General features: G+C 46.3%; 1 protein-coding gene across 6 annotated transcripts in view; it reads left to right on the forward strand.

Annotated features, from left to right (window-relative positions):
* Nucleotides 1-24,885, forward strand: part of CLCN4 (Cl-/H+ antiporter 4) — a 76,860-nt gene that overhangs the window by 42,698 nt on the left and 9,277 nt on the right. For all 6 annotated transcript variants that reach the window (XR_015870419.1, XM_088451668.1, XM_088451672.1 and 3 more), the window contains 2 exons: nucleotides 13,360-13,546; nucleotides 14,919-15,317. Coding sequence is in view for 5 of the 6 variants with exons in the window: in XM_088451668.1 (XP_088307794.1) it covers nucleotides 13,360-13,546; nucleotides 14,919-15,317 (586 nt within the window). In the remaining variant the exon portion in view is untranslated. The remainder of the gene's footprint in view (nucleotides 1-13,359; nucleotides 13,547-14,918; nucleotides 15,318-24,885) is intronic.

The raw sequence follows: 24,885 nt of genomic DNA on the forward strand, positions 1-24,885 counted from the left end.
GCGCAGTAGCCGCACGTGCATCAACAAAGTAGTGCCAAGCGTGCGCCTGTGTCATAAGTAAAGGGCCGGCTGGCTTGACCGTTAAGGGTGCTGTAACCCCCGAGAGTACACTCCAGTCCAAACCAAAAAAAAAATTATTTTCTGTGTTTGTGAATTGTGTGCGCAGTAGCCGCACGTGCATCAACAAAGTAGTGCCAAGCGTGCGCCTGTGTCATAAGTAAAGGGCCGGCTGGCTTGACCGTTAAGGGTGCTGTAACCCCCGAAAGTACACTCCAGTCCAAACCAAAAAAAAAATTATTTTCTGTGTTTGTGAATTGTGTGCGCAGTAGCCGCACGTGCATCAACAAAGTAGTGCCAAGCGTGCGCCTGTGTCATAAGTAAAGGGCCGGCTGGCTTGACCATTAAAGGGTGCTGTAACCCCCAAAGTACACTCCAGTCCAAACCAAAAAAAAAATTATTTTCTGTGTTTGTGAATTGTGTGCGCAGTAGCCGCACGTGCATCAACAAAGTAGTGCCAAGCGTGCGCCTGTGTCATAAGTAAAGGGCCGGCTGGCTTGACCGTTAAAGGGTGCTGTAACCCCCGAAAGTACACTCCAGTCCAAACCAAAAAAAAATTATTTTCTGTGTTTGTGAATTGTGTGCGCAGTAGCCGCACGTGCATCAACAAAGTAGTGCCAAGCGTGCGCCTGTGTCATAAGTAAAGGGCCGGCTGGCTTGACCGTTAAGGGTGCTGTAACCCCCGAGAGTACACTCCAGTCCAAACCAAAAAAAAAATTATTTTCTGTGTTTGTGAATTGTGTGCGCAGTAGCCGCACGTGCATCAACAAAGTAGTGCCAAGCGTGCGCCTGTGTCATAAGTAAAGGGCCGGCTGGCTTGACCGTTAAGGGTGCTGTAACCCCCGAAAGTACACTCCAGTCCAAACCAAAAAAAAAATTATTTTCTGTGTTTGTGAATTGTGTGCGCAGTAGCCGCACGTGCATCAACAAAGTAGTGCCAAGCGTGCGCCTGTGTCATAAGTAAAGGGCCGGCTGGCTTGACCGTTAAGGGTGCTGTAACCCCCGAAAGTACACTCCAGTCCAAACCAAAAAAAAAATTATTTTCTGTGTTTGTGAATTGTGTGCGCAGTAGCCGCACGTGCATCAACAAAGTAGTGCCAAGCGTGCGCCTGTGTCATAAGTAAAGGGCCGGCTGGCTTGACCGTTAAGGGTGCTGTAACCCCCGAAAGTACACTCCAGTCCAAACCAAAAAAAAAATTATTTTCTGTGTTTGTGAATTGTGTGCGCAGTAGCCGCACGTGCATCAACAAAGTAGTGCCAAGCGTGCACCTGTGTCATAAGTAAAGGGCCGGCTGGCTTGACCGTTAAGGGTGCTGTAACCCCCGAAAGTACACTCCAGTCCAAACCAAAAAAAAAATTATTTTCTGTGTTTGTGAATTGTGTGCGCAGTAGCCGCACGTGCATCAACAAAGTAGTGCCAAGCGTGCGCCTGTGTCATAAGTAAAGGGCCGGCTGGCTTGACCGTTAAAGGGTGCTGTAACCCCCAAAGTACACTCCAGTCCAAACCAAAAAAAAAATTATTTTCTGTGTTTGTGAATTGTGTGCGCAGTAGCCGCACGTGCATCAACAAAGTAGTGCCAAGCGTGCGCCTGTGTCATAAGTAAAGGGCCGGCTGGCTTGACCGTTAAAGGGTGCTGTAACCCACAAAGTACACTCCAGTCCAAACCAAAAAAAAAATTATTTTCTGTGTTTAGCCGCACGTATATATCAAATCGATATAACATAAATGGAGGACCAAACTTTCTCCGATAAAAATAAAATAGAGAAAGATCAAGAACCACTTCCTCCTAGTGCTGAAGCTGCTGCCACTAGTCATGACATAGACGATAACATGCCATCAACGTCGTCTGCCAAGGCCGATGCCCAATGTCATAGTAGAGGGCACATACAATCCCAAATGGCAAAGTTCAGGAAAATGACCTTGAAAAAGACATTTAAATCAGCTGAAGAGAAACGTAAACTTGCCAATATGCCATTTACGACACGGAGTGGCAAGGAACGGCTAAGGTCGATCCCTAGTATGTTCATGACTAGTGGTTCAGCTTCACATGACGATGGAAGCCCTCCTCCCACTAAAAAAATCAAAAGAGTTAAGCTGGCAAAAGCACAGCGAAGAACTGTGCTTTCTAAGAAGATATCACAAATCCCCAAGGAGAGTCCAAGTGTGGTGGTGGTTGCGATGCCTGACCTTCCCAGCACTGGACGGGAAGAGGTGGCTCTTTCCACCATTTGCACGCCCCCTGCAAGTGCTGAAAGGAGCACCCACAGTCCACTTGCTGATATGCAAATTGAAGATGTCACTGTTGAAGTACAACAGGATGAGGATACTGGTGTAGCTGGCGCTGAGGAGGAAGTTGGCGAGGAGGATTCTGATGGTGATGTGGTTTGTTTAAATCAGGCTCCGGGGGAGACAGTTGTTGTCCGTGGGATGAAAAAGCCCATCACGGTCATGCCTGGGCAGAAGACCAAACATTCCACCTCTTTGGTCTGGCAATATTTCTATCCAAATCCGGACAACAACTGTCTTGCCATATGTACCATATGTAAAGGTGAAATAAGTAGGGGTAGGGACGTCAACCACCTAGGAACATCCTCCCTTATACGGCACCTGCAGCGCGTTCATAAAAAGTTACTGTCAAGTTCAGAAACTTTGGCTAAGACCGTAAGCAGTCCAGGGACACCTAAATCCCGTTGTCCTGTTGTATCCAAGCGCCTGCAAACCACACCGTCAACTCCCTCCTCGTCAATTTCCTCCTTAGTCAGGATCGGAAGTAGTCCTGCAGGCCATGTCACTGGCATGACTGACTCTCCTATCCGGGATTCCTCTGGAGGATCCTGCATTGCTACGCCTACTGCTGCCGCTGCTGCTGTTGCTGCTGCTGGGAGTCGTTCATCATCCCAGAGAGGAAGTAGGAACACCACTACTTTTACTAAACAATTGACCCTCCAACAGTCCTTAGCGAGGAGGATGAAGTACGACAGCAGTCATCCTGAAGCAAAACGTATAACTGAGGCCTTGACTGCTATGTTGGTGTTAGACGTGCGTCCGGTATCCGCCATTAGTGCAGTGGGATTTAGACAATTGATGGAGGTAGTGTGTCCCCGGTTCCAAATCCCGTCTAGATTCCACTTCACTAGGCAGGCGATACCGAGACTGTACAGAAACGTCAGAAAAAGTGTCCTCAGTGTCCTGAAAAATGCCGTTGTACACAATGTCCACTTAACCACGGACATGTGGATAAGTGGAACAGGGCAGACTAAGGACTATATGACTGTGACAGCCCACTGGGTAGATGTATCACCTTACGCAGCAACAGCAGCAGCGTCACCAGTAGCAGCATCTCAGAAACGCCAGCTCGTTACAAGGCAGGCTACGCTGTGTATCACCGGTTTCAGTAAGAGGCACACCGCCGACAACCTCTTAGAGAAACTGAGGGAAATCATCGCCCAGTGGCTTACCCCACTTAGACTCTCCTGGGGATTTGTGATATCTGACAACGCCACCAATATTGTGCGGGCATTACATCTGGGCAAATTCCAGCACGTCCCATGTTTTGCTCACACAATAAACTTGGTGGTGCAGAATTTTCTGAAAAGCGACAGGGGCGTGCAGGAGACGCTTTGGGTGGCCCGAAAAATTTCTGGCCACTTTCGCCATTCAGCGACTGCGTGCCGAAGACTGGAGCGCCAGCAAACACTCTTGAACCTGCCCCGCCATCACCTGAAGCAAGAGGTTGTGACGCGGTGGAACTCAACCCTCTATATGCTTCAGAGGATGGAGGAGCAGCAAAAGGCCATACAAGCCTATACATCCACCTATGACATAGGCAAAGGAGGGGGTATGCACCTGACTCAAGCGCAGTGGAGAATGATTTCCGTGTTGTGCAAGGTTCTCCAGCCCTTCGAACTTGCCACACGTGAAGTCAGTTCAGACACAGCCAGCTTGAGTCAGGTCATTCCCCTCATCAGGCTTTTGCAGAAGCAGCTGGAGAAAGTGAAGGAGGAGCTAAGACGGAGCGATTCCGCTCGGCATGTGGGACTTGTGGATGAAGCCCTTCATTCGCTTTGCCAGGATTCCAGGGTGGTCAATCTGTTGAAATCAGACCACTACATTTTGGCCACCGTGCTTGATCCTAGGTTTAAAGCCTATGTGGTGTCTCTCTTTCCGGCTGACACAAGCCTGCAGAGGTGCAAAGACCTGCTGGTGAACACACTGTCAGCTGAAGCGGAACGTGACACGTCAACGGCTCCTTCTTCATTTTCTCCCGCAACTGGGGCTGCCAGGAAAAAACTTAGGTATCCTAAGCAACCCGCTGGCGGTGATGCAGGGCAGGCAGGACCAAGTTTGGACATCTGGTCCGGACTGAAGGACCTGGCAACAATTTCTGACATGTCTACTGTCACTGCATATGATACTGTCACCATTGACAGAATGGTGGAGGATTACATCGGTGACAGCATCCAAGTAGGCATGTCAGACAGTCCATACCTGTACTGGCAGGAAAAAGAGGCAATTTGGAGGCCCCTGTACAAGCTGGCTCTATTTTACCTGAGTTGCCCCCCCTCCAGTGTGTACTCCGAAAGAGTGTTTAGTGCAGCCGGGAACCTTGTCAGCGAAAGGCGTAGGAGGTTGCTTCCACAGAATGTGGAGAAGATGATGTTCATCAAAATGAATTATCAGCTCTTCCAGGGAGACCAGCCTCCAGAAGGTACAGAGGGACCTGTGGTGGTGGATTCAAGTGGGGACGAGTTAATACTTTGTGAGGATGAGGATGTACACACTGAAGAGGGTGAGGAATCGGTGGATGAGGAGGATGAGGATGACATCTTGCCTCCGTAGAGCCAGTTTGTGCAGGGACACATTAATTGCCAGCTTGTTTTGTGGGGGCCCAAACGAACCAATCATTTCAGCCACAGTTGTGTGGCAGACCCTGGCGCTGAAATGATTGATTTGTTAAAGTGTGCATGTCCTGTTTATACAACATAAGGGTGGGTGGGAGGGCCCAAGGACAATTCCATCTTGCACTTCTTTTTTTTCTTTGCATTATGTACAGTTTGGGGCCTAGTTTTTCTAACTGCCATCCTGTCTGCCACTGCAGTGTCACTCCTAGATGGGTCACGTGTTTGTGCCGCCCACTCGTGTCGCTTAGCATAGTCATCCAGCTACCTCGGTGCAACCTTTTGGACATGAAAACACTATTGTGAGGTGTGAGGTGTTCAGAATAGACTGGAAATGAGTGGAAATTAAGGTTATTGAGGTTAATAATAGCATAGGAGCAGAGAAACCAACAAATTCTGTGATTTTAGCTGTTTTTATGCTTTTTAAAAAAAAAATACAGATCCAAAACACAAAACCCAGAACCCAAAACACGGAAGGGTGGTTTTGGCAAAACCAATCCAGATCCAAAACACGAAGAAAGATCCAGATCCAAAACCAAAACACAAAACACGAAAAGTGGCCGGTGCACACCCCTAAATTAGATACAGAAAAGTAAGGGGATAACAGAGCTGTTGTTACTGCAAGAATTATATTTACACATGGTGTACAGTACTATTAACTACTTAACTGGCTAATTGTTTTTACAAATAACGCCCAGAAATTGTCAGGTTGTTTATTGTTTTTTTTTTTTAATATAAATAAGTTTAGAACATATTTTTAAAAAGATATTTAAATATTTAATTGGAAAAAAAACATTTTGAGGTGGTGTCTCATAACTCCCTTCCCCACCATGGGCCTGATAAAGAAGCGCCCGCTCTGAATCACGGCATTCCTATTTTCTTTTTCCGGCCTCCAGGCTGCTCGCACAGCTGTGGGTGACCACCCACAGCTTGTGCGAGCGGCCCGGCGATGGTCGCGATTATCGCGACCATCGCCATTGCGAGGAGACCCTGTGGTAGGGTCTCAGCACTCGCAATGCCGAGTGGACTTCCTGTTCTAATAGAGCAAGAAGTCCACTACTGACTTCACGAGTGGTGTCAGTAGGGCTGCCCACAAACGGCAGGCGTTCCTTCGGGAACGCCTCCGTTTGTGCAGCCACCCCCCTACTCGCCTACAAAACGGGGCGAGCTGTTGATCAACATCGACAGCCACCCCGTCTTGTAGTGAGCCCCGGAGCGACGGAGCTGCTGTCGCTCGCTGGGGCTCGCACATGCGTTCGCCGGAGGCGGCGCATGCGCAAGGGCCAAACATCGACCTGCTTGCAAGCGGGTCTGAATCAGGCCCCTTGTCCGTAGGCCCCCATTGTAAAATTACCTCCTGCCCCTCAGTGTCAATTAATTCCCCAACAGCAACCAATTCCACCCCCTAGTGGTGATACACCCCCAGTGGCACAAACCCCCCTACCCACGAGTGTCCATTGGCCCCCTTGTATTAGTACCCCCCCCGCCTTGTCAATATACACCTGTAAAACTGCCTCTCCCTAGGGTAAAAAAAGAGCACCCTCCGTTACTTCCCACCCTTTGTCAATTCTCTCCCCCTTGGCACTCTCCATATCTAATAAAGCAAAGCGCAGGGGGGCGTGTGTCAGGAAGGACAGTCTTCCCTCCTGCAGCTGATTTCTACACTTGCAAAGATTGCCCCTTGGCAACTGATATCTGCACTTGTAGAGATCAGCCTTGCAGTGCTTGGAGAGGTACTTAATTCCCCTCTTAGCACTTTTACTTATTGGCACATGCACCCAAGAGTGATTTTGCACAGAATTCTGGGACACGATTTTGTCAGTGATGTCGGCGGTCACACTCTGAAATCACTGGGGGACACGGTCGAATGTGAAGCATCCATGTCAGCCAAAGCCCAGCTGGCCTCAGTCACATGCGACCATGCCTGATAAGTGGTTAAATTTGATGCAATACATGCATAGAACTTTGGGCCTGATTCAGAGCCGTTCGCTATTTGTGGTCGTTCGTTCAAAAACAAGGGGTGGCTATTCAAATGATCCGTTCGCAAATTGCAGTCTGTTCCCACCTCTAAGTCTGAACGAGCGAGCAAAACATACGCTCGTTTATTTGTTAAAAACGCCCCCTGGCCGCTCGCACCATACGTCATGTCCGCTATTTATTAGATTAATCGAGTACATCGACCAGCGTATGAACTGCTCGCTATTCTTGTGGTTGGTTTTTGCTACCACAATTTTGCGAACAGTTCTGGCTTAAAAAAAACCCAGTGACGTGGTCAATGACGCTGCTGTTTTAAATATGCACACCCATAAAACGCCCGTTTTGACCTTTAAGCACGCCTGCGTTCTGATTTCCACTCCCCGTTTTCAAGCACCTTCCCCTGTTACCACCCACATACGCCTCATCCTGTCACTCAAATTATCAGGCATTCGCTATTTTGCGAGCACATGAATTTCGGCCGCACTGACTGGTTCGCGCATGCGTATAACGATCCGTACGCATGCGCAGATGTGCGAACATCGCTCGGAACGAGCGTACTGCCGCTAGCGAGTGGCTCTGAATGAGGGCCTTTGTTTTTTGTTTATTTTGTACATCTAGAGTATGCAAATGACACCGCATAGCCAGAGCCTCTGGTGTGTGTTCTCTATATGATATATATGGGATGCTGCACTTCCTAGTGTGAATTATATGGATATTAGAACTAACTGAAGAGGTTACAGAAATATGTGGTAATCCCTTATATCCATAATAATTTACAGCAGTGGGTACATTATGCTTCATAACACACATGATTTCCTAATGGACACTGAAGTGATTATATCTGAACTCACATACATATATCAACACTATGGGGTCAATCCAATTACATGCGATGTACTCGCGGGTCATCGTGACAACGGGCACGCTTGACGGCAGCCCGAATTTGCATAAAGTGCGTGCAGCCCTGTACAGCTCCGAGCAAAATTGTGCGAATTCGGGCTCGGAGTGGGCCACAAAGGGTACGAGTTGTGATGCCATTGCCGGCGTTTTAACGCCATTGCAACAGCAACTCGCACCCTTCGCATGGAATTGGATTGATTGTGCATTGTTATGTGTATTTTATAACCTATATCTCTGTGTGTAAAATCAACAGCCTTAGGTAAATATTCTTGTTAGCAAGGGAAGGACTGCGCTCTAAAGTCTGTGCTGGGACATCAGTAATCAACACATTATATTGTAAACAACAATTTAATAATATAAGGCTATATAGCCATATTCATAGAAGTTAGGACATAAACATAAATACATACAATAGAGTTGATCAGACTCTTAAAAATTGGAAGCAATAAATAAATAAACAAAAAAACAAAAAAACACAGATAACACAGTTAAATGTAATTGAACAGTCTAAAATGGACTTATTTTAATAGAAACACTAATAATAGTGATACTAGTGACCCTGGAGATCCTTGATAAAACAATAAGAAAAGAGTCTCGTGTAGATACAATGTAAACAGATGATGGTATAGCCGACTCTCTGTAAAAAGTCTCGTATATAAACTCAATACAAGGAGTATATCAAAAATACAATTGACATCCTTTCTCCTAAAAGTACCTTGTCAGTAGCTTAACGCTGCATTTAATGGCAGCTAATTTGAAACTCACTTATAGTTGGGATGTCGGCAATCAGCCCCCTCCGAAGTGTACAACTGTGTCCCTCCGAAGTGTACAAACGAGGTGGCGGCTGTTGCCCTGACCAACCTCCGGTCCATCGGGACTGCTACTGCCTAAAAAAGGAGCTGAGATTGAACCTGTTATTCTGAGCCGCAGGGACGCTCACCTCCCCACTTACTGCCTGTGCCGCTATTGCACTGAGACGACTATCACCTGGTTGAAATCCAGAGCCGGAGGGGCATTCACTTTTCCGTTTATTGTTTGTGCCGCCACTGCATCGAGATGGCTATCACCTGGCGCATTACATACAGGTGAACACCATCGTTCATAGTCTCCATCTTGCAGTGCCCCGGCTACTGACCAGCCGACTTGAGGTAATTCTGCTTATTCCAGAGAAGGCTGTTAGTCGGCATCACACATCGCTGATGGTCCATACCTGGCTCATTATACGCAAGCTACCCCTGTCGTCTACGGCTCCAACTATACAGTTTTCCGGCTGTTGATCTGTTTACAGGGACACAGTTGTACACTTCGGAGGGGGCTGATTGCCGACATCCCAACTATAAGTGAGTTTCAAATTAGCTGCCATTACATGCAGCGTTAAGCTACTGACAAGGTACTTTTAGGAGAAAGGATGTCAATTGTATTTTTGATATACTCCTTGTATTGAGTTTATATACGAGACTTTTTACAGAGAGTCGGCTATACCATCATCTGTTTACATTGTATCTACACGAGACTCTTTTCTTATTGTTTTATCAAGGATCTCCAGGGTCACTAGTATCACTATTATTAGTGTTTCTATTAAAATTAGTCCATTTTAGATTTTACATTTCACTGTGTTATCTGTGTTTTTTTGTTTTTTTGTTTATTTATTGCTTCCAATTTTTAAGAATCTGATCAACTCTATTGTATGTATTTATGTTTATGTCCTAACTTCTATGAATATGGCTATATAGCCTTATATTATTAAATTGTTGTTTACAATATAATGTGTTGATTACTGATGTCCCAGCACAGACTTTAGAGCACAGTCCTTCCCTTGCTATATTTACTCTAATAAGGTTGACATAACCTTATCCGACTGCTGAATTATTGTCTGATCCTTCTGTTTTATTGGCGCTGGGTTTTTATTCTTTTTTAAATATTCTTGTTAGCTCAAATGCTACAACTACTAAATTTGTTTGTCATTTAAAACTGGATGCAGTTATGAGACCAGCATCACGCGATGTCGCCAGTCTCAATACTGACAGGGAAAACCCAACAAGGGACTTAAGATAGGTGTCAAAATACCAACGCCTATCTTAATCCCGACACGAGAACGCTGAATGACGCCAGCATGAACGAGTTAAGTCCGGGGCACCCTTAGTGTTAACCGCGGGGTGGAGGGTTAGGTTTAGGGAGCGTAGCGGAGTGAGGGTTACGTTTTGTGGGGGATGTTAGGGTTAGACACCTCTAGGGGGGAGGGTTATGCTTAGGCACCACTGGGGGGTATTAGGGTTAGGCACTAAGGGGGGAGGGTTAGGTTTAGGCACGAAGGGGGGTGGGTTATACTTAGGCACTAACGGGGAGGGTCAGGGTTAGGGTGTGGGAGGGGGAGGGTTAGGGTTAGACTACAAGAAGGGAGGGTTAGGGGGGAAGGGGGGACGGTATGTATACTTACCCCAACCCTGTCGGGATACCAACCATCGGGATGATGCTGTCTGTATTCTGACAGGAGGCATCCCGACAGCCGACAGTACATTCCTTTAAAACTGATTCATTATTCAGCATGTTTTTTCCCATCTAGAAAGTCTTCTCCTTTATGTTGGCCTGTGGACTCATAACAAGTATCTTTGCAGCTTTCATGAATATTTATAACACATTGTAATAAAGGAAACCATACAGAAGTCCTAGAGTACTTTTGTAAATATTTAAATAGCACATTAATAAAACGTTATGAGAGATGTAAGTCTTTGATGGACTACAATACATTGTTGTATTCACAATTTCCATTGATGAATTATTGAGTAGTGCACACAGCTGAGGGTCTCCATTGGTCATGCGACATGTGCCATCACAAATGTTACACATTACATTTTTTTTACATAGCATTTTTAAAATGTACAATACCCCCTGATTATTTAATATAGTGTATTGTAACGGTATTGTTTCATTAACAAGTATAGTTCATTTATGATCCTAGGGCCTTGTTCAGCAGCAATCGCAATTGCAACTACATACGCAGATCGAGATATTGTTAGCCGTTGTGCACACGTATGCACTGTGCGTGCGCAGCGATTACGTACACAGATAGTAGTCCATCTCAGAGTGAGTGACAGGCCGTGTGCATTTGGGGGTGGTGATGGGGGGAGTGGTTGCAGAAATGCAGACGTGCCTGTCCATTTGAATGCTGTTGCATGGGTGTGCATAAATTAGCCACTGCGATTGCCTACACAGCTTGAGTACTCACTACGTGCAACGAGACTTGCAATTTCTGCGACAGGTCAGATCTACCTTAGTTGTGCGTGACTGGCCGGTGTGCTTCAATGTTACCAATGTATATACAGGACTGCGATGTATTACGGATGTGAGAAAGTGGTAGTGGGCATCTCTATGCTGGCTGAGCTGTGGCAGGCATAAACATATTTTCGCAGCTGCATTACGTGCGATTACACAGCTGCAATGGCAGTTGCGATCCGTGCTGAATTAGGCCCCTAGTCTTATAAGTTTTTAATGTATTTTTAGAGGTTTCCCCCTAACCATGACACATCCAGACTGATATGCAATGCATAGATGTGTGATGTTTAGGATTCATTTACAGTACAATATATCTGGACCTTGTGTTTGGGCAAGGTCCATATATCTGTATGTTCAGCCCTTGGTTACATTTAATAAACACTGAAGTGCCAAAACTCATGGGATAGATGCCTATTATCGTGTAGGACACCCTCTAACCCGGCGAAGTGCCAAAACTCAACGTGGCATCAATTCCACAAGTGGACAGAAGACTCCTGGAAAGATGTTGATCCATGCCATCTGGTCAGCTTCCCACAGCTCCCTGATATTTGTAGGTGCAGAATGGTCAATTCGGTTCATGTCGGGCAAATGTGGTGGCCACACCATTCGTCAGAACTCTCCAGAATGCTCCTCAAACCATTTCTGGACAACTTGGGACCGATGGCACAGTGCATTATCCCGTTGGAATATTCCATTGTTGTGGTGGTACATGAAGACCATGAAGAGCTGCAAATGGTCATCAAGCAAAGCAATGTAGCAGTTACCGGTTAATGACGTGTTCAAGCGAACCCATCCCATGCCACATGAACACACCCCACACCATTATGAGACCACCGCCAGCCTACATGATGCCTTGTTGACAACCGGGGTCCATGGCCTCATGGGGTCTGTGCGACACACAAACCCTGCCATAAGCCTGAAACAAATGGAAACGTGACTCATCGGGCCACGCCACATGTTGCCAGTCCTTAAGAGACCAATTGGTGACATCACAAGCCCAGGTAAGGTTGTGGTGTTAACAGGGGCACTCTGGAGGGCCTTCTGTGGCCATATCCCATGGAAGCTAAAGAATGCTGCACTAACCTGCTGGATATGCGTCTGTTACCTCCTGCATTGAATTTAGATGTGATTTGAGCCAGTGTCGCTTGTCTGTTACCATGGACAATTCTGGCCAGACGCCGCTTGTTACAATCATTAAGCACCTGTGGTCGGCAACTGGTCTGTTCACAGTGGGCAGTAATGCCTTCCATGAAGTATTCCCGGTACACACGTGATACTCTAGAACAATGAATTTAAAATGTCTGCACAACTTCAAAAACAGAATGTCTTATCCATCGGGCAACCACTTTAATGCCCCATTCGAACTCCGTTAATTCACGTCGTCTTGCCATGAGCAGCCTAGCCGGTGTTCAAACTGACTAACGAGATGTCAGATTACAACAGATGCGGGTCTGGGCATTTCCAAGATGGCACCGTATGGTGACGCCACCTACCATTACCTTTACATACTGCTATCCTATGACTTTTGGCACTACTTTAAAAGATGCTGATGTGGTATGATATAAGTTTAATAACATATCTGACTCTCCCTACTTACTGTTTTTTTCTCATGCATACTGCACCTTTACACATTTCCATTCTATTAATCCTATAGAGAAGTTCAGTCTTTTCTTTTTTTTTCACAATGTACCCTGTAGGTTATATGTATTAGAGGGGACCTTTGGTCCACTGCTGTAAATGACCATGATCCTATGGCATTCACTGCATAAATGTAAAAGAAGATGGCATAGTAGGGAATACAATTCAATGCCATTGACATGAAGTGCCTACAGTACGAATGGGTGATGTATCAAAGCTAATTTTCCTTCACACATCTATGTTAAATTTGGCAAAAATTGTGTACCGTAATAGAAGGTAATGTGTGTAGCCAGACATTGCGGTGATGTCCGGCCGGCACATCATTGAATATCCCCATTATACTGTATGTATCAGAGGTTGGCAGCAGGTGAGTGCTCTGCTAACAGAGTCATATGCCACTGACCCATAAGATACCACTTACATACAATGTAAATACAAGAGTAACAGGGGCGATAACCCCAGCTGAACAGATTGCTCGTGAAACTATTGCTGTAAATGTGTATTATCGTAATGTTATCATTTCTATAAATGTTTGTATTTAAAAGATTGTTGGCGAAATAACACATATCATTTCATTTTTTGTATTGTTGACTCAATTGTATTTGTTTTTTGTAGATCCCATCTGGTTTATTCATTCCTAGCATAGCAGTTGGAGCTATAGCTGGTCGTATAGTTGGAGTGGGCGTAGAGCAATTGGCTTATCACCACCATGACTGGATCATCTTTAGCAGCTGGTGTAGACCAGGGGCAGATTGTGTCACCCCAGGGCTGTACGCTATGGTGGGAGCTGCAGCTTGCCTAGGTACAGTAATGTAGAATATATTACTTGAATTGGTTAAAGTTAATTTACAGAACCGCAATCTTAGTGTCACACTTCAGTATTTAAATAATGACTTTGGCACAATTACAGCTATATGTTCTGCCATTTTGGTAGGCAGCTTGCAAATGCTGTATTGAAAATAAGGTTTTCAGAATGATTTTAGTTATCAGTTGCAACTGCTCCTCCTCAACATGTCATTAAATAATAAAATGCAATGACAAACCATGGTTGCTACTTCCTGCTGCCTTATTTTTGAGACAGTAGTTAAACGTTCCTTTTGCTTTGCATCTTAAGAATTAACTGTGTTTCATTTCTTAAAAACACTTTGGAAAGCTGAGTGATGGAAAAGGCCGCTTGATAAGGACTTTTAAATGAATGAGTCAGTGCTTTATAGAGGAGACTTCCCCAATTAATTTCTTTACAAAATCACATTTTAAAATGGCATTAAATGAATTTTAATAGAATGATTTCCCATTTTGAAACTGAAAGGAGCCGTCTTATATAAAATAAGCACGCTAGGATATTTTTTGATTCTTGGAGAGTGCGTTTCTGCACTCTCTTGTATGACTCCTCCCTCTACTAAATGGTAGCAGATGACCATGGGCATTTACTGGTACTCATCATCCATTGCCATCTCCTAATAGTATGATGTTGAACGTCCAGTTTAGGCAGAACATGGCTTTTCAAGCTGCCGCACAGACAATGATTCCTATAGTTGAACATGAATCAGGATATTGTCTCATGCCGGCTGAGGCTTTCCCCCTTTAGCTATACTGAAAGTAGCACCAAAGGTGTAAATTGAATTTTGCAAATGGTAAAACGAGAAACTAGGAATTGATTTAATGAGCCCCAAAACAGCTAAACTGACATTCTAAGCAACAAAAGCTTTTTCTGATTCATCAATATGTTAATATAATTATGCTCTTTGACTAGTACTTGTTAAAATAATGTTTGAATACATGAAAAGAAAACTCCATTTTGCTTTTATAAAACATTACCTTTCTTAATTAAAATAAATATGCTGAGTAGCACAAGATACTAGGTACCCAACTTACATGACACCCATAGGAACTCTAGTGAACATTGTAAGATGATCAGAACATGGTTATTTTCATTTTCCACCACAAATTATTAAAATGTCAATTACATTTTGCTCTATATTGCTGCTTTGATGATATTCACATGCAGATAGCAGCCTAACTTTGTCTAGATTAGCCATAGTGACTATATAAGTAACCATATGTGTCACCATAAATTACATAATATTCAAGATAAAATGTATGCTCAATGCAGTGCACAATATCTACATTCTACAGTAAAATACAGTAAAATATAATATTGTTTTCAATTATAGGTGGTGTTACTAGGATGACTGTTTCCCTGGTTGTTATCATGTTCGAGTTGACGGGTGGACTAGAGTACATTGTTCCACTAATGGCAGCTGCAGTAACAAGTAAATGGGTAGCTGATGCATTTGGAAAAGAAGGAATTTATGAAGCACACATTCATTTAAATGGATACCCATTTCTGGATGTAAAGGATGAGTTCACCCACAGAACATTGGCAACGGACGTCATGAGGCCTCGACGTGGCGAACCACCCCTCTCTGTTCTTACACAGGACAACATGACGGTAGAAGATGTAGAGACTCTAATCAAAGACACAGATTACAATGGCTTCCCTGTTGTGGTATCCAGAGACTCTGAACGTCTAATTGGCTTTGCCCAAAGGAGAGAACTTATAATTGCCATAAGTAAGTTTTGGAATTTGACCTCTTCTGTATTTTAGGGGGAGAAACAGGACAAGTGGACACTTTTCCCAAAGAAACCAATCAGGCTCTAGCTATGAGTTATCAAGTATATTCTATAAAATGATAACTAGAAGATGGTTGGTTGCTATGCAAAACTTCTCCACCCATCTCTTTAGAAGGTTTGATACATCTCCATCTTCATCTTTTATGTTAAGTTATTACTCTTGTAACTTGTCTATGATTGTAGCGCCTATGTATCATTATAGTCCAATCATGGCAATGAGGCTAATTGTTTTCTCAACCTTTTTATTTACTGCCTGCTGCTTAGAGTTGAAGTTTCACATAGTGGAAACCCCTTTCTTCTTGCTCTGTAGCACTTGCCGCATCTGCACTGGTGGTAACTCCGCCAATGGCTGGTGAAAATGAATGCTTTTGGTGGCAGTAGGGTTTTTCACCCTTTGATTAATCTGCCCTTAATTTTTTATTTGAGAGTTAGTTGTAGTAGTGAATCAGATCCATATTTTAGGATTCAGACCGAATACAAATTCCTGTAGTGGAGATCTCTGCTATGGAGGATGCACAGTGCAAAAAATAACTCAAACCGACTTGTGTGCAACCCTGCCTCAGCTCCCATAACTTTATATATATTACAGTATGCTTAACATCAATGAAACCATCCATGCAAATACGCAGAAATGAGTTTCAAATGTGAATGTGGAGCTAATAAAGATCCACCATACATCCCTGTTGAGTCCTGAGTGATGTCAGGTTTGATTTTAAATAAGAAAATCTGGTACAGATCTCTTCTAGAAACATTACATATGTATTTATGGGATTCAGTATTCTGCGACCAGCATTAGGAGAACTATTAAGAGGAAAGACAGTAGATTATGTTAGAGTTGGGAAGGCCGGGGAGCAGAGAGAGGAATTTACCCACATATGTATTTCTTAAATCATCTCTCAAGTTTACCACTAATGGTCCAAAAAGTTTAGACTCCACAGACAGCTGAGACTTAGAGTATTGATTGCATTTTTACAGAACCACGGAATTTGACCTCTTATGAATATGAATAATTTGGTTAAAGTCAATGTATAACCTTCTACTTAGATTTAACATGTTTGTAAAATATTGTGTACTCTTCTCATCTCCTGTCTCCATCCCAGCTCTCATGGTAAGGATTCTATTTACTGTTGTCTTGAATATATTACCATTGTCTGCTCTTCAGTCTTGTGGTGCTTTTACTTTTATCATCTCCTTGATTTGTGTGTGCAGTACTTGGTAACTACAAAGTGTTTTTAAAGTCTTTCCTTTGCGAAATCAGCATAACTGAAGACCACTGAAAATATGAACTATTCCAGTAAGGAGACTGGCACAATGTGTGGATTCTTATTTTGCCCTAGTCATGTTCTGTATAGTTTCTTGGGTCACATCAGGTATACAGTTTCATTGAACAATCGCATACCGCAGGATGAAACCAATCAAAGAAAGCAAGAAAAAAAAACTTAGACCAAATATTTAAACTGTTTTTCAAATGTAAAATAATTTTATAAACATACACGAGAAACCACTTGATCCCAGTCAGATTGCTAAGGTCACTGCCAGGAAGTTTTTTTTTCTTTTCAGAAATCCTTTTACTCAAACAATTTTAGTGTTTACAAAGTACATTAAGTCTATTTAAATAAAAGAGCACATCACATAACTAAACTACAGTATATAACTTTCATTTCAGTAAAGTAAAATGTTTTATTTAAAAATTGTTGTAGGTCAAAATCAGATAGGGACAGCAAGGTGACACTGGCAAAGTGGTTAGCATTGCTACCTTGCAGCACTAGAGTCCTGTTCCTCTGCTTGGTGTTTGTATGTTCTCCTTCGTTCATGTGGCTTCCCTACAGGAGCTATGGTTTCATCCTATAGTGCACATTATTAGCTATATTATCCCTTATCTGTGTATCAGTGGTAGAGAATTAGATTGTGATCCTCCCCTGACCTCTCCCAACGCTATCTAAAGCTCCACATGTCCAAACAAGAGCTTATCATCTTCTTTCCTTCCAGGCACCCTCTCCCATATCATCCTCACCATCAGCAACACCACAATCTCCTCTGTCTCCAAAGCCAGCTGCCTTTTCCCTCTGCTTTATTCCTCACATCTTGTCACTTTATTGTCTGTCGCATCCACCTTCAGAATATTGCTAGATTACGCCTTTCTTACACAAGATGCAGCAAAACAACACATCAATTCCCTCATCATCTCCCACCTCAACTACTGCAACCTCTTCCTATCTGGCATCCACTCGCATGTCTATTGTCCTCTCTCAACAAACCACGTCCACAGTGTCTTGCCTATTGCTGATATTAAGAACACTTCTCTATACATGTAAAATTGTAATCTTCAGACCTATTTATATGCTAACCAGTTTGGTCCCTGAGCAGTAATAATTTAAAGGCAACTTCCTACCAGAAGAAAAAGACATTTGTAAAGCAGGAAACAAAATGACTTCGCTCTGTATACAGCTGGTGAGCTTAGAGCTTCACGCCATTATTGTCCTTGTCTGGATAAGCAGAAAAATGCAATTATTGATGTGTATTCTCTGACATGCTGCACATCTGCTGCTATATCAATTAAACAGTAAAAAAAAAAAAGTAAAATTTCTTTACTTGGCTAATGTCATCTCTCAAATTCTTAACTCTTTCATGAAAACTAGCATAAACTATCAGCAGTCGGATTGTGTTGTGTTTATGGATTGTTACTAGCATGGGGATTATTTTTTATGAATAGGGACTATCCCCACAAGATTTCTATTGTTTAGCTAAATTACTCTGCAAGGCTAAATTATACCCCTTTCACACTGCCAGCAATAACCTGGGTTATTTCAGGTGAACACGCAGCAACCCAGGTTATTGTGCAGTATGAAAGCTCCCAGTTGAAATAATCTTGGTCGAGCATTTCAACCCAAGTAACGAGCAGGGTTGAACATGGGTTCAACCCGGCTCGCGGTGCAGTGTGAACAGGTAACAGCGTTTACAGCATAAGAAGAGCCGGTGCTTGAAGATGATGTCATCTCCTAAGCACTGGCTCGGCACATGGCATCAATGTTGTCATTGACCAGGCAATAAGCTGGGTTGGGCCGCCAGTCTGAAAGGGGTCGCACCCGGGATGGACCCGTGTACAAAATCTCAGGCGTGACCCGGGATTGCGACGTGAAAGGGGTATTACTTTTCAAGCAAACCAGTACAATGTTAAAAAAGAGAGCTTAATTACATCAAGACTCATTTTCCAATTTGTTCTTTATTGAATACTAGTGTTGCCTGGGTGTTTGTTGACAGCAGTGATAAATATATATGTAAACGTTGACGAGCAGTGCCCTCTCCCCTTGTGTTTTCTTTCCTATCACTGCACCTCTGTCTCACTGTTTCTTAAGCACATGTTCCTGAGTACTGGTCCTGGTCCATCTCACTGCTTATCACTAATGCTCATTGTCTTGGCAATAGCTCAGTCTATGTTCTGTTGATTGGTCATTGTATAATTTTGTATTGAGCAGTTATGTGTTATTCATCTGTACATTGTTTAATGTATTCTATGTTCACCTCCTACATATAGGTCTGCAGACCATTTGTGATGCCTTACAAATAAAAAATAACCCAAAACATATGAATTTATTAAAATACACACTGCTAGAGTATATCTAACTGATACCTCTTACTATATATGCAGTCACTGTCTCGTCATATGTCCAATGCAATCATATTTAAACTTGCAAATGTCAACTCTGAAGGCGGAGAATAAGCAATAAGAGGTACCAGCTAGATACACTATTCTTGAAAAATGTATCTAAGCAACAATTAAAAATAGAATAATGGTTATATTTGCAATATTTAATTCTGTCACATTCAGGTCACTCAATGTAGCAAGAGCATTAATTAGGGGAACAGCATATGTATTCTAATAGAGCAGAGTAAAAATTAAATGAATTTGTCTTTTCTACTTCAGGGTCCATAGGGTATCCACAGGATACCTTGGGGTATAGGTGTGACGTCAGTCGCAGGGCACCAAAGAGTTAAGCTTTCAGCCTCCCAGGATGCACTAGGTCCCCCTCCTATACCCCGCCCCCAGGCCAAGGCACCTCAGTTTAGTTTGGTGCCCGGCCGGAGTCGGGTGCACCTGTTGGAGTGGGGGCTAGAAGAGCCCCTGAAGCTTATTCTTCATGCAGCTGTGGCTGCACAACTGGATGAACAGCATGGACAGTCAGTCCTGACGTCCATGCTGTCTTCCCTACACCCGGCCGGTACCAGAACGCCGGTACTGATCCGGGGATGCTGGTGGGCGTCTGGGGTCACAGCTAGCGGTGACCCCAGATGCTCCGGACCATGGCCGGATTCAAGGGGGACAGAGGTAAGCAGCGGGGTCCCGCGGTGGGTCCCCGCTGATCACATGGTCCTAAGTCCCCAGGCAGGGGGCTCCCTGGGGACTGGCTGCAGCGTGGAGCCAGGCGACCAACCTGCGCTTCCACTACCCCCTGGGACAGCGGACCGCAGCAGAGCGGTAGCGCTGCGGCGTCCCAGGGGTTAAATGCATGCCAGGGGAGCGCGCCTTCCCTGTCTCACAACCGGCGCCTCCCCCGCTGCACACAGCCCTCTCTGCACTGTGCTGACTGGTCCTGTGTCAGCGCTCCTCCCCCAGGCCAGCTTCTCTCTGCTCCTCGGCGGCCATCTTCTCTGCAACGCATGGTGAACGCTGCTGGAAGTCTGGAAGGAAGCATCGTGGTCTGGGTCCCCCCGCATACCTCTCCTCCGCTGTGGCTCAGGTCTGTGTATGCAGCGCTGTGTCCTACCAGGCCCTGTGTCTGTGTAGTTGAGTGATCAGCGCTGTTAGTGCAGGAATTGTTATTTCTCTGCATTGTATGTGACTGTGCTAGCGCTGCCTGTAACTATTCTTCACTAAACTGTCAGCTTTATTACTGTCCCTGTTCTTTCTGCTAAAGCCCTTGCGGTGCGGTGCTGCAGGGTGGTCTCTCGCCTATTTAATACTTAATTGGTGAGAGAGGTCACATACGTGGTGCCATCATGTCTGAAAGTGATTTTCCCCTCCGGCTACAGTGTACCACGTGCAAAGTACCGTTAGCGGAGGGGGAGGGTAGCGCGGAGGGCCTTTGCCTGCAGTGTTGTCCATGGCGCGGCCTATTACGGTTACAGCACCGGTACAGGAGCCGCCCTGGGCTTGTTTCGCTCAGGCGTTAACAGCTTTAGTGGGCCAGTTAGCTCCGCAGCCCGCGTTTACTCCGATGGGTTTGTCCCAGCAGTCTGTGGTGTCGTCACCCATGCAGGGGTTCCCACGACAATTGGTGGTACCCCACAGTCTCCCTATTTCCCCGCTCCCGGGTTCTCAGGAGCCAGCGTGGGTTAACTCCCTGACGAGTTCTTTACAGCACTTGTCGGATGTATTGCAAGGGGAGTCTGTGATGCGGCCTCATAAAAGGCCGGTGGCGTCTCTGTCCGCTCCTTATGAGGATGACGAAGGGACGTCTGATGATGGGGAGATTCTGGATCCTTACGATCAGGAACCTTTCCATACTAAGGACGCTGATGCTAAGTCCAAAGTATATATTCCTGGACTTATTCGGGCGGTCCGCACAGCCTTGGTGATTGAGGACGAAGTTCCCCCAGCGGCTAAATCTAAGTATGCCTTTTTCAAAGATGTGAAGGGCGATGCCACAGTCTTTCCTCTTTCGGGTCAGTTGGTGGACCATTTAGAGGAGGCGTGGAAACAACCTGGCAAAAGATACCAGCCGCAGAGACGCCTGGCGGTGGCTTATCCGTTCGCGGATAATTATTTTGCTAAGTGTGAATCCCCTCCACAGGTGGATTCTCACGTGACCCGTCTTGTCCGTAGTGCCACATTGCCGATGCCATCCATGTCCTCCCTTAAGGATGCTACGGACCGCAAGGTAGAAATCTGCCTGAAGTCCGCTTATTCCCTTGCAGGGGGGGCAGCACGGCCGGCTATGGCCATTTGCTGGGTTGCCAGAGCGATGGAGCGCTGGGCGGATTCATTAGAGGCTTCTTTTGAATCCGACTGTCCGGCCGAACAAGCGGAGTTGATTGGCAATCTCCGTGATTCGGCCACCTACATCAACGAGGCGGCTCTAGACATTAGTACTCTGGTGTCTAGAATTTCTTCAGCAGCGGTAGCTGCTCGTCGCACCTTGTGGCTGCGATCCTGGAAGGCGGACGCAGATCCAAGAAAGGTCTGGAAGCGTTGCCGTTTACCGGAGAAGTTCTCTTCGGTCCGGATCTGGATAAGATTGTGGCCACGCTGGCGGCAGCCAAATCTGCTTGTCTCCCGTCGGCCGCTGCTCCTTCTGGTTCTGGACCATCGTCCTTTCGGTCATCTAGGGCCCAGGGCAGGCCCAAACCACAGTCGTTTCCTCGACAGGCTGGCCCTAAGAAATCGGGCAAGCCCCGGAAACAGGCATGGAGTACCAGACGTCCGGCCCCCAAGCCAGATGACAAGCCTGCGGCCTGACGGTCCGGGTCTCCCCTTGGGGGATCCCAGGGTGGGAGGCCGCCTGCTGCAGTTCTCCCGGTGTTGGTCGTTCACTACGACAGACACTTGGGTTCTGGAGGTGGTCTCTCACGGGTACGCCCTCTCCTTCCGGCACAGACCCCCGGCTCGATTCTTCACCACGGGTCTACCATCAGACCGGAACAAGGCTACGGAGCTGCGGAAGGTATTGCACACTATGCTCCAGGCTGGAGTTATAGTGCCTGTTCCATTCTCCCAGAGGGGCCAGGGTTTCTATTCAAATCTATTTTTGGTACAGAAACCCAATGGGTCATATCGTCCGATTCTCAACCTCAAAGCACTCAACAAGTCTTTGCGGGTCCCGAAGTTTCGGATGGAGACCCTACGGTCCATCATTCTGGCGCTGGAACCTGGGGACTACATGGTGTCATTGGACATACAGGACGCTATGGCGGTCATGGCGGCTTCTCTGCGGCTGCAAGGAGTCCGCATGTTGCCGTACTTGGACGACCTGTTATTGGTGGCAGGATCTCCAGAGCTCCTGTTACACCACTTGGACCTGACCATTGCACTGCTGCAACGGCACGGCTGGCTAATTAACTGGCAGAAGTCCACTCTAATCCCGTCTCGGAGGATTCTGCATCTTGGAGCCTTATTGGACTCGGGACAGCAAAGGATCTTCGTGACGGAGGACAAGATCTCTGCTTTACAGTCAAGGGTGCGCAGTTGTCTGCACAGCCGCCGGGTGTCCTTACACTCGGCGATGAGGTTACTGGGCTCCATGGTGTCGGTGTTCGACATGGTGGAATACGCCCAGTTTCACTCTAGACCTCTGCAGCACCTGATCCTGTCCAAGTGGAACGGGCTGCCTCAGTCTCTGAAGTTCCAGACGATTGTGCTCACCCCGGAGGTTCGCCTGTCCCTTGCGTGGTGGTTAAAGATGACCCACCTCAACAAGGGACGTCCGTTCTGGGTTCCAAATTGGGTCCTGTTGACAACGGACGCCAGTCTTCGGGGCTGGGGAGCAGTTTCGGGTCCACACTTGTTCCAGGGCAGGTGGACACCGACAGAAGCGGAGCTTCCAATAAATATCTTGGAACTCCGTGCGGTCTTCAATGCTCTCCTGCAGGCACAGCGGTTTCTCCAGGGTCACCCGGTGCAGGTCCAGTCGGACAATGCTACCACCGTGGCCTACATAAACAGGCAAGGAGGAACTCGCAGTCGGGCGGCTCTCGTAGAGGTCTCTCGGATCCTGGTTTGGGCGGAGCGCAATCTTCCGGCCATATCAGCGGTCTTCATCCCGGGAGTGCTAAATTGGGAGGCGGACTTTCTAAGTCGCCAGGACGTTCATCCAGGGGAATGGTCCCTGCACCCGGACGTTTTTCAACTACTGGTGGACAGGTGGGGTCTTCCAGAAATCGACCTCATGGCGTCCCGGCACAACAACAAGTTGCCGGTGTACGGGTCTCGCACAAGAGACGAAGGGGCGTCTCTGGTGGATGCTCTGTCCGTCCGGTGGACGTTCAGGTTCGCATACCTGTTCCCTCCGGTCTCCCTTCTTCCACGGGTAATCCGGAAATTCAAACAGGAAGGAGGGACGCTCCTGTTGATAGCTCCCGCGTGGCCCAGACGGCACTGGTTCTCAGACCTTCAGGGTCTGTCCGTGGACAGTCCTCTGCGGTTGCCGCTACGACCGGACCTTCTGTCTCAGGGTCCTTGTCTTCACCCGGACCTGACTCGGCTGTCTTTGGCGGCGTGGCTGTTGAGACGGCCATGCTGAGGTCCTGGGGGTTTGCCAGCTCTATGCTGTGTACCATGTTACGAGCTCGGAAACCGTCTTCCGCGAGGATATACCATCGCGTGTGGCATACGTTCTTCCAGTGGTGTCGACCGAGAGGTTATGCACCGCGGGAGTTTCGTCTGTCTCGGATTCTCGCCTTCCTGCAAGCGGGACTAGATCATGGGCTTCGCCTTGCTTCTTTGAAGGTACAGGTTTCGGCCCTATCTGTCTGGTTTCACCATAGGATTGCTACAATCCCGGATGTGCGCACCTTTATGCAAGGTGTTCTCCGTATTCAGCCGCCCTTTGTTCCACCTGTGGCGCCTTGGGATTTGGCTGTGGTCCTGAGGACTCTCCAAGGACCGCCGTTTGAACCACTGGGCTCAGTGGATATTAAATGGCTAACAGCTAAGACTGTTTTCCTTCTGGCCGTTGCTTCAGCCAGACGTGTTTCTGAGTTAGGGGCTCTTTCTTGTAGACCCCCTTTCTTGGTTTTTTTCATGGGAACAGGGCAGTGCTCCGCACTCGGCCCGAGTTTCTCCCCAAAGTTGTTTCCCAGTTTCAGGTTAACGAGGAAATAGTTGTTCCGGCCTTTAACTCACCGGGTCTTTCCGTGGGTGAGGCCTCTTTGGATGTTGTGCGGGCCTTAAGGACTTATGTGGACCGCACTTCTTTGTTTAGGAAGTCGGACGCTTTGTTGTCCTCTATGGCTTCTGTAAAAAGGGTTGGCCTGCTTCAAAGCAAACTTTGGCAGCCTGGATCCGTATGGCTATTTCTGAAGCTTATCTTCATGAAGGCCTACCGGTCCCTCCTTCTCTGAAGGCTCATTCCACTAGGTCTGTGGGTCCTTCGTGGGCAGCTTGACGTGGTGCCTCGGCAGTTCAGATCTGCAAGGCTGCTACGTGGTCTTCTGTCCATACCTTCGTGAGGTATTACAGGTTTGACACCTTCGCCTCTCAGGATGCTTCCTTCGGGCGGCGGATTCTCCTTTCTGCACAGGAGCGTCCCCACCCTTAAAGGATACTGCTTTGGGACATCCCCAAGGTATCCTGTGGATACCCTATGGACCCTGAAGTAGAAAATATGAGATATGGTAAGAACTTACCCTTGTTATCTCTATTTCTACGAAGTCCATAGGGTTCCACAGGACTCCCGCCCTGTCGCACCTGTGCTGCAGATGGGCTTTGCTCTGGTCACCGGTTTTCCGTCTCCCTCTGGTGAGAATGTGATTCTTGTATGTGTCCAGATCTTTGTTCTCTCTCTTCCTTCT

The sequence above is a fragment of the Taudactylus pleione genome, unplaced genomic scaffold (genome assembly GCF_031769625.1).
Source record: "Taudactylus pleione unplaced genomic scaffold, aTauple2 ptg000026l, whole genome shotgun sequence".
Lineage (NCBI taxonomy): Eukaryota > Metazoa > Chordata > Amphibia > Anura > Myobatrachidae > Taudactylus > Taudactylus pleione.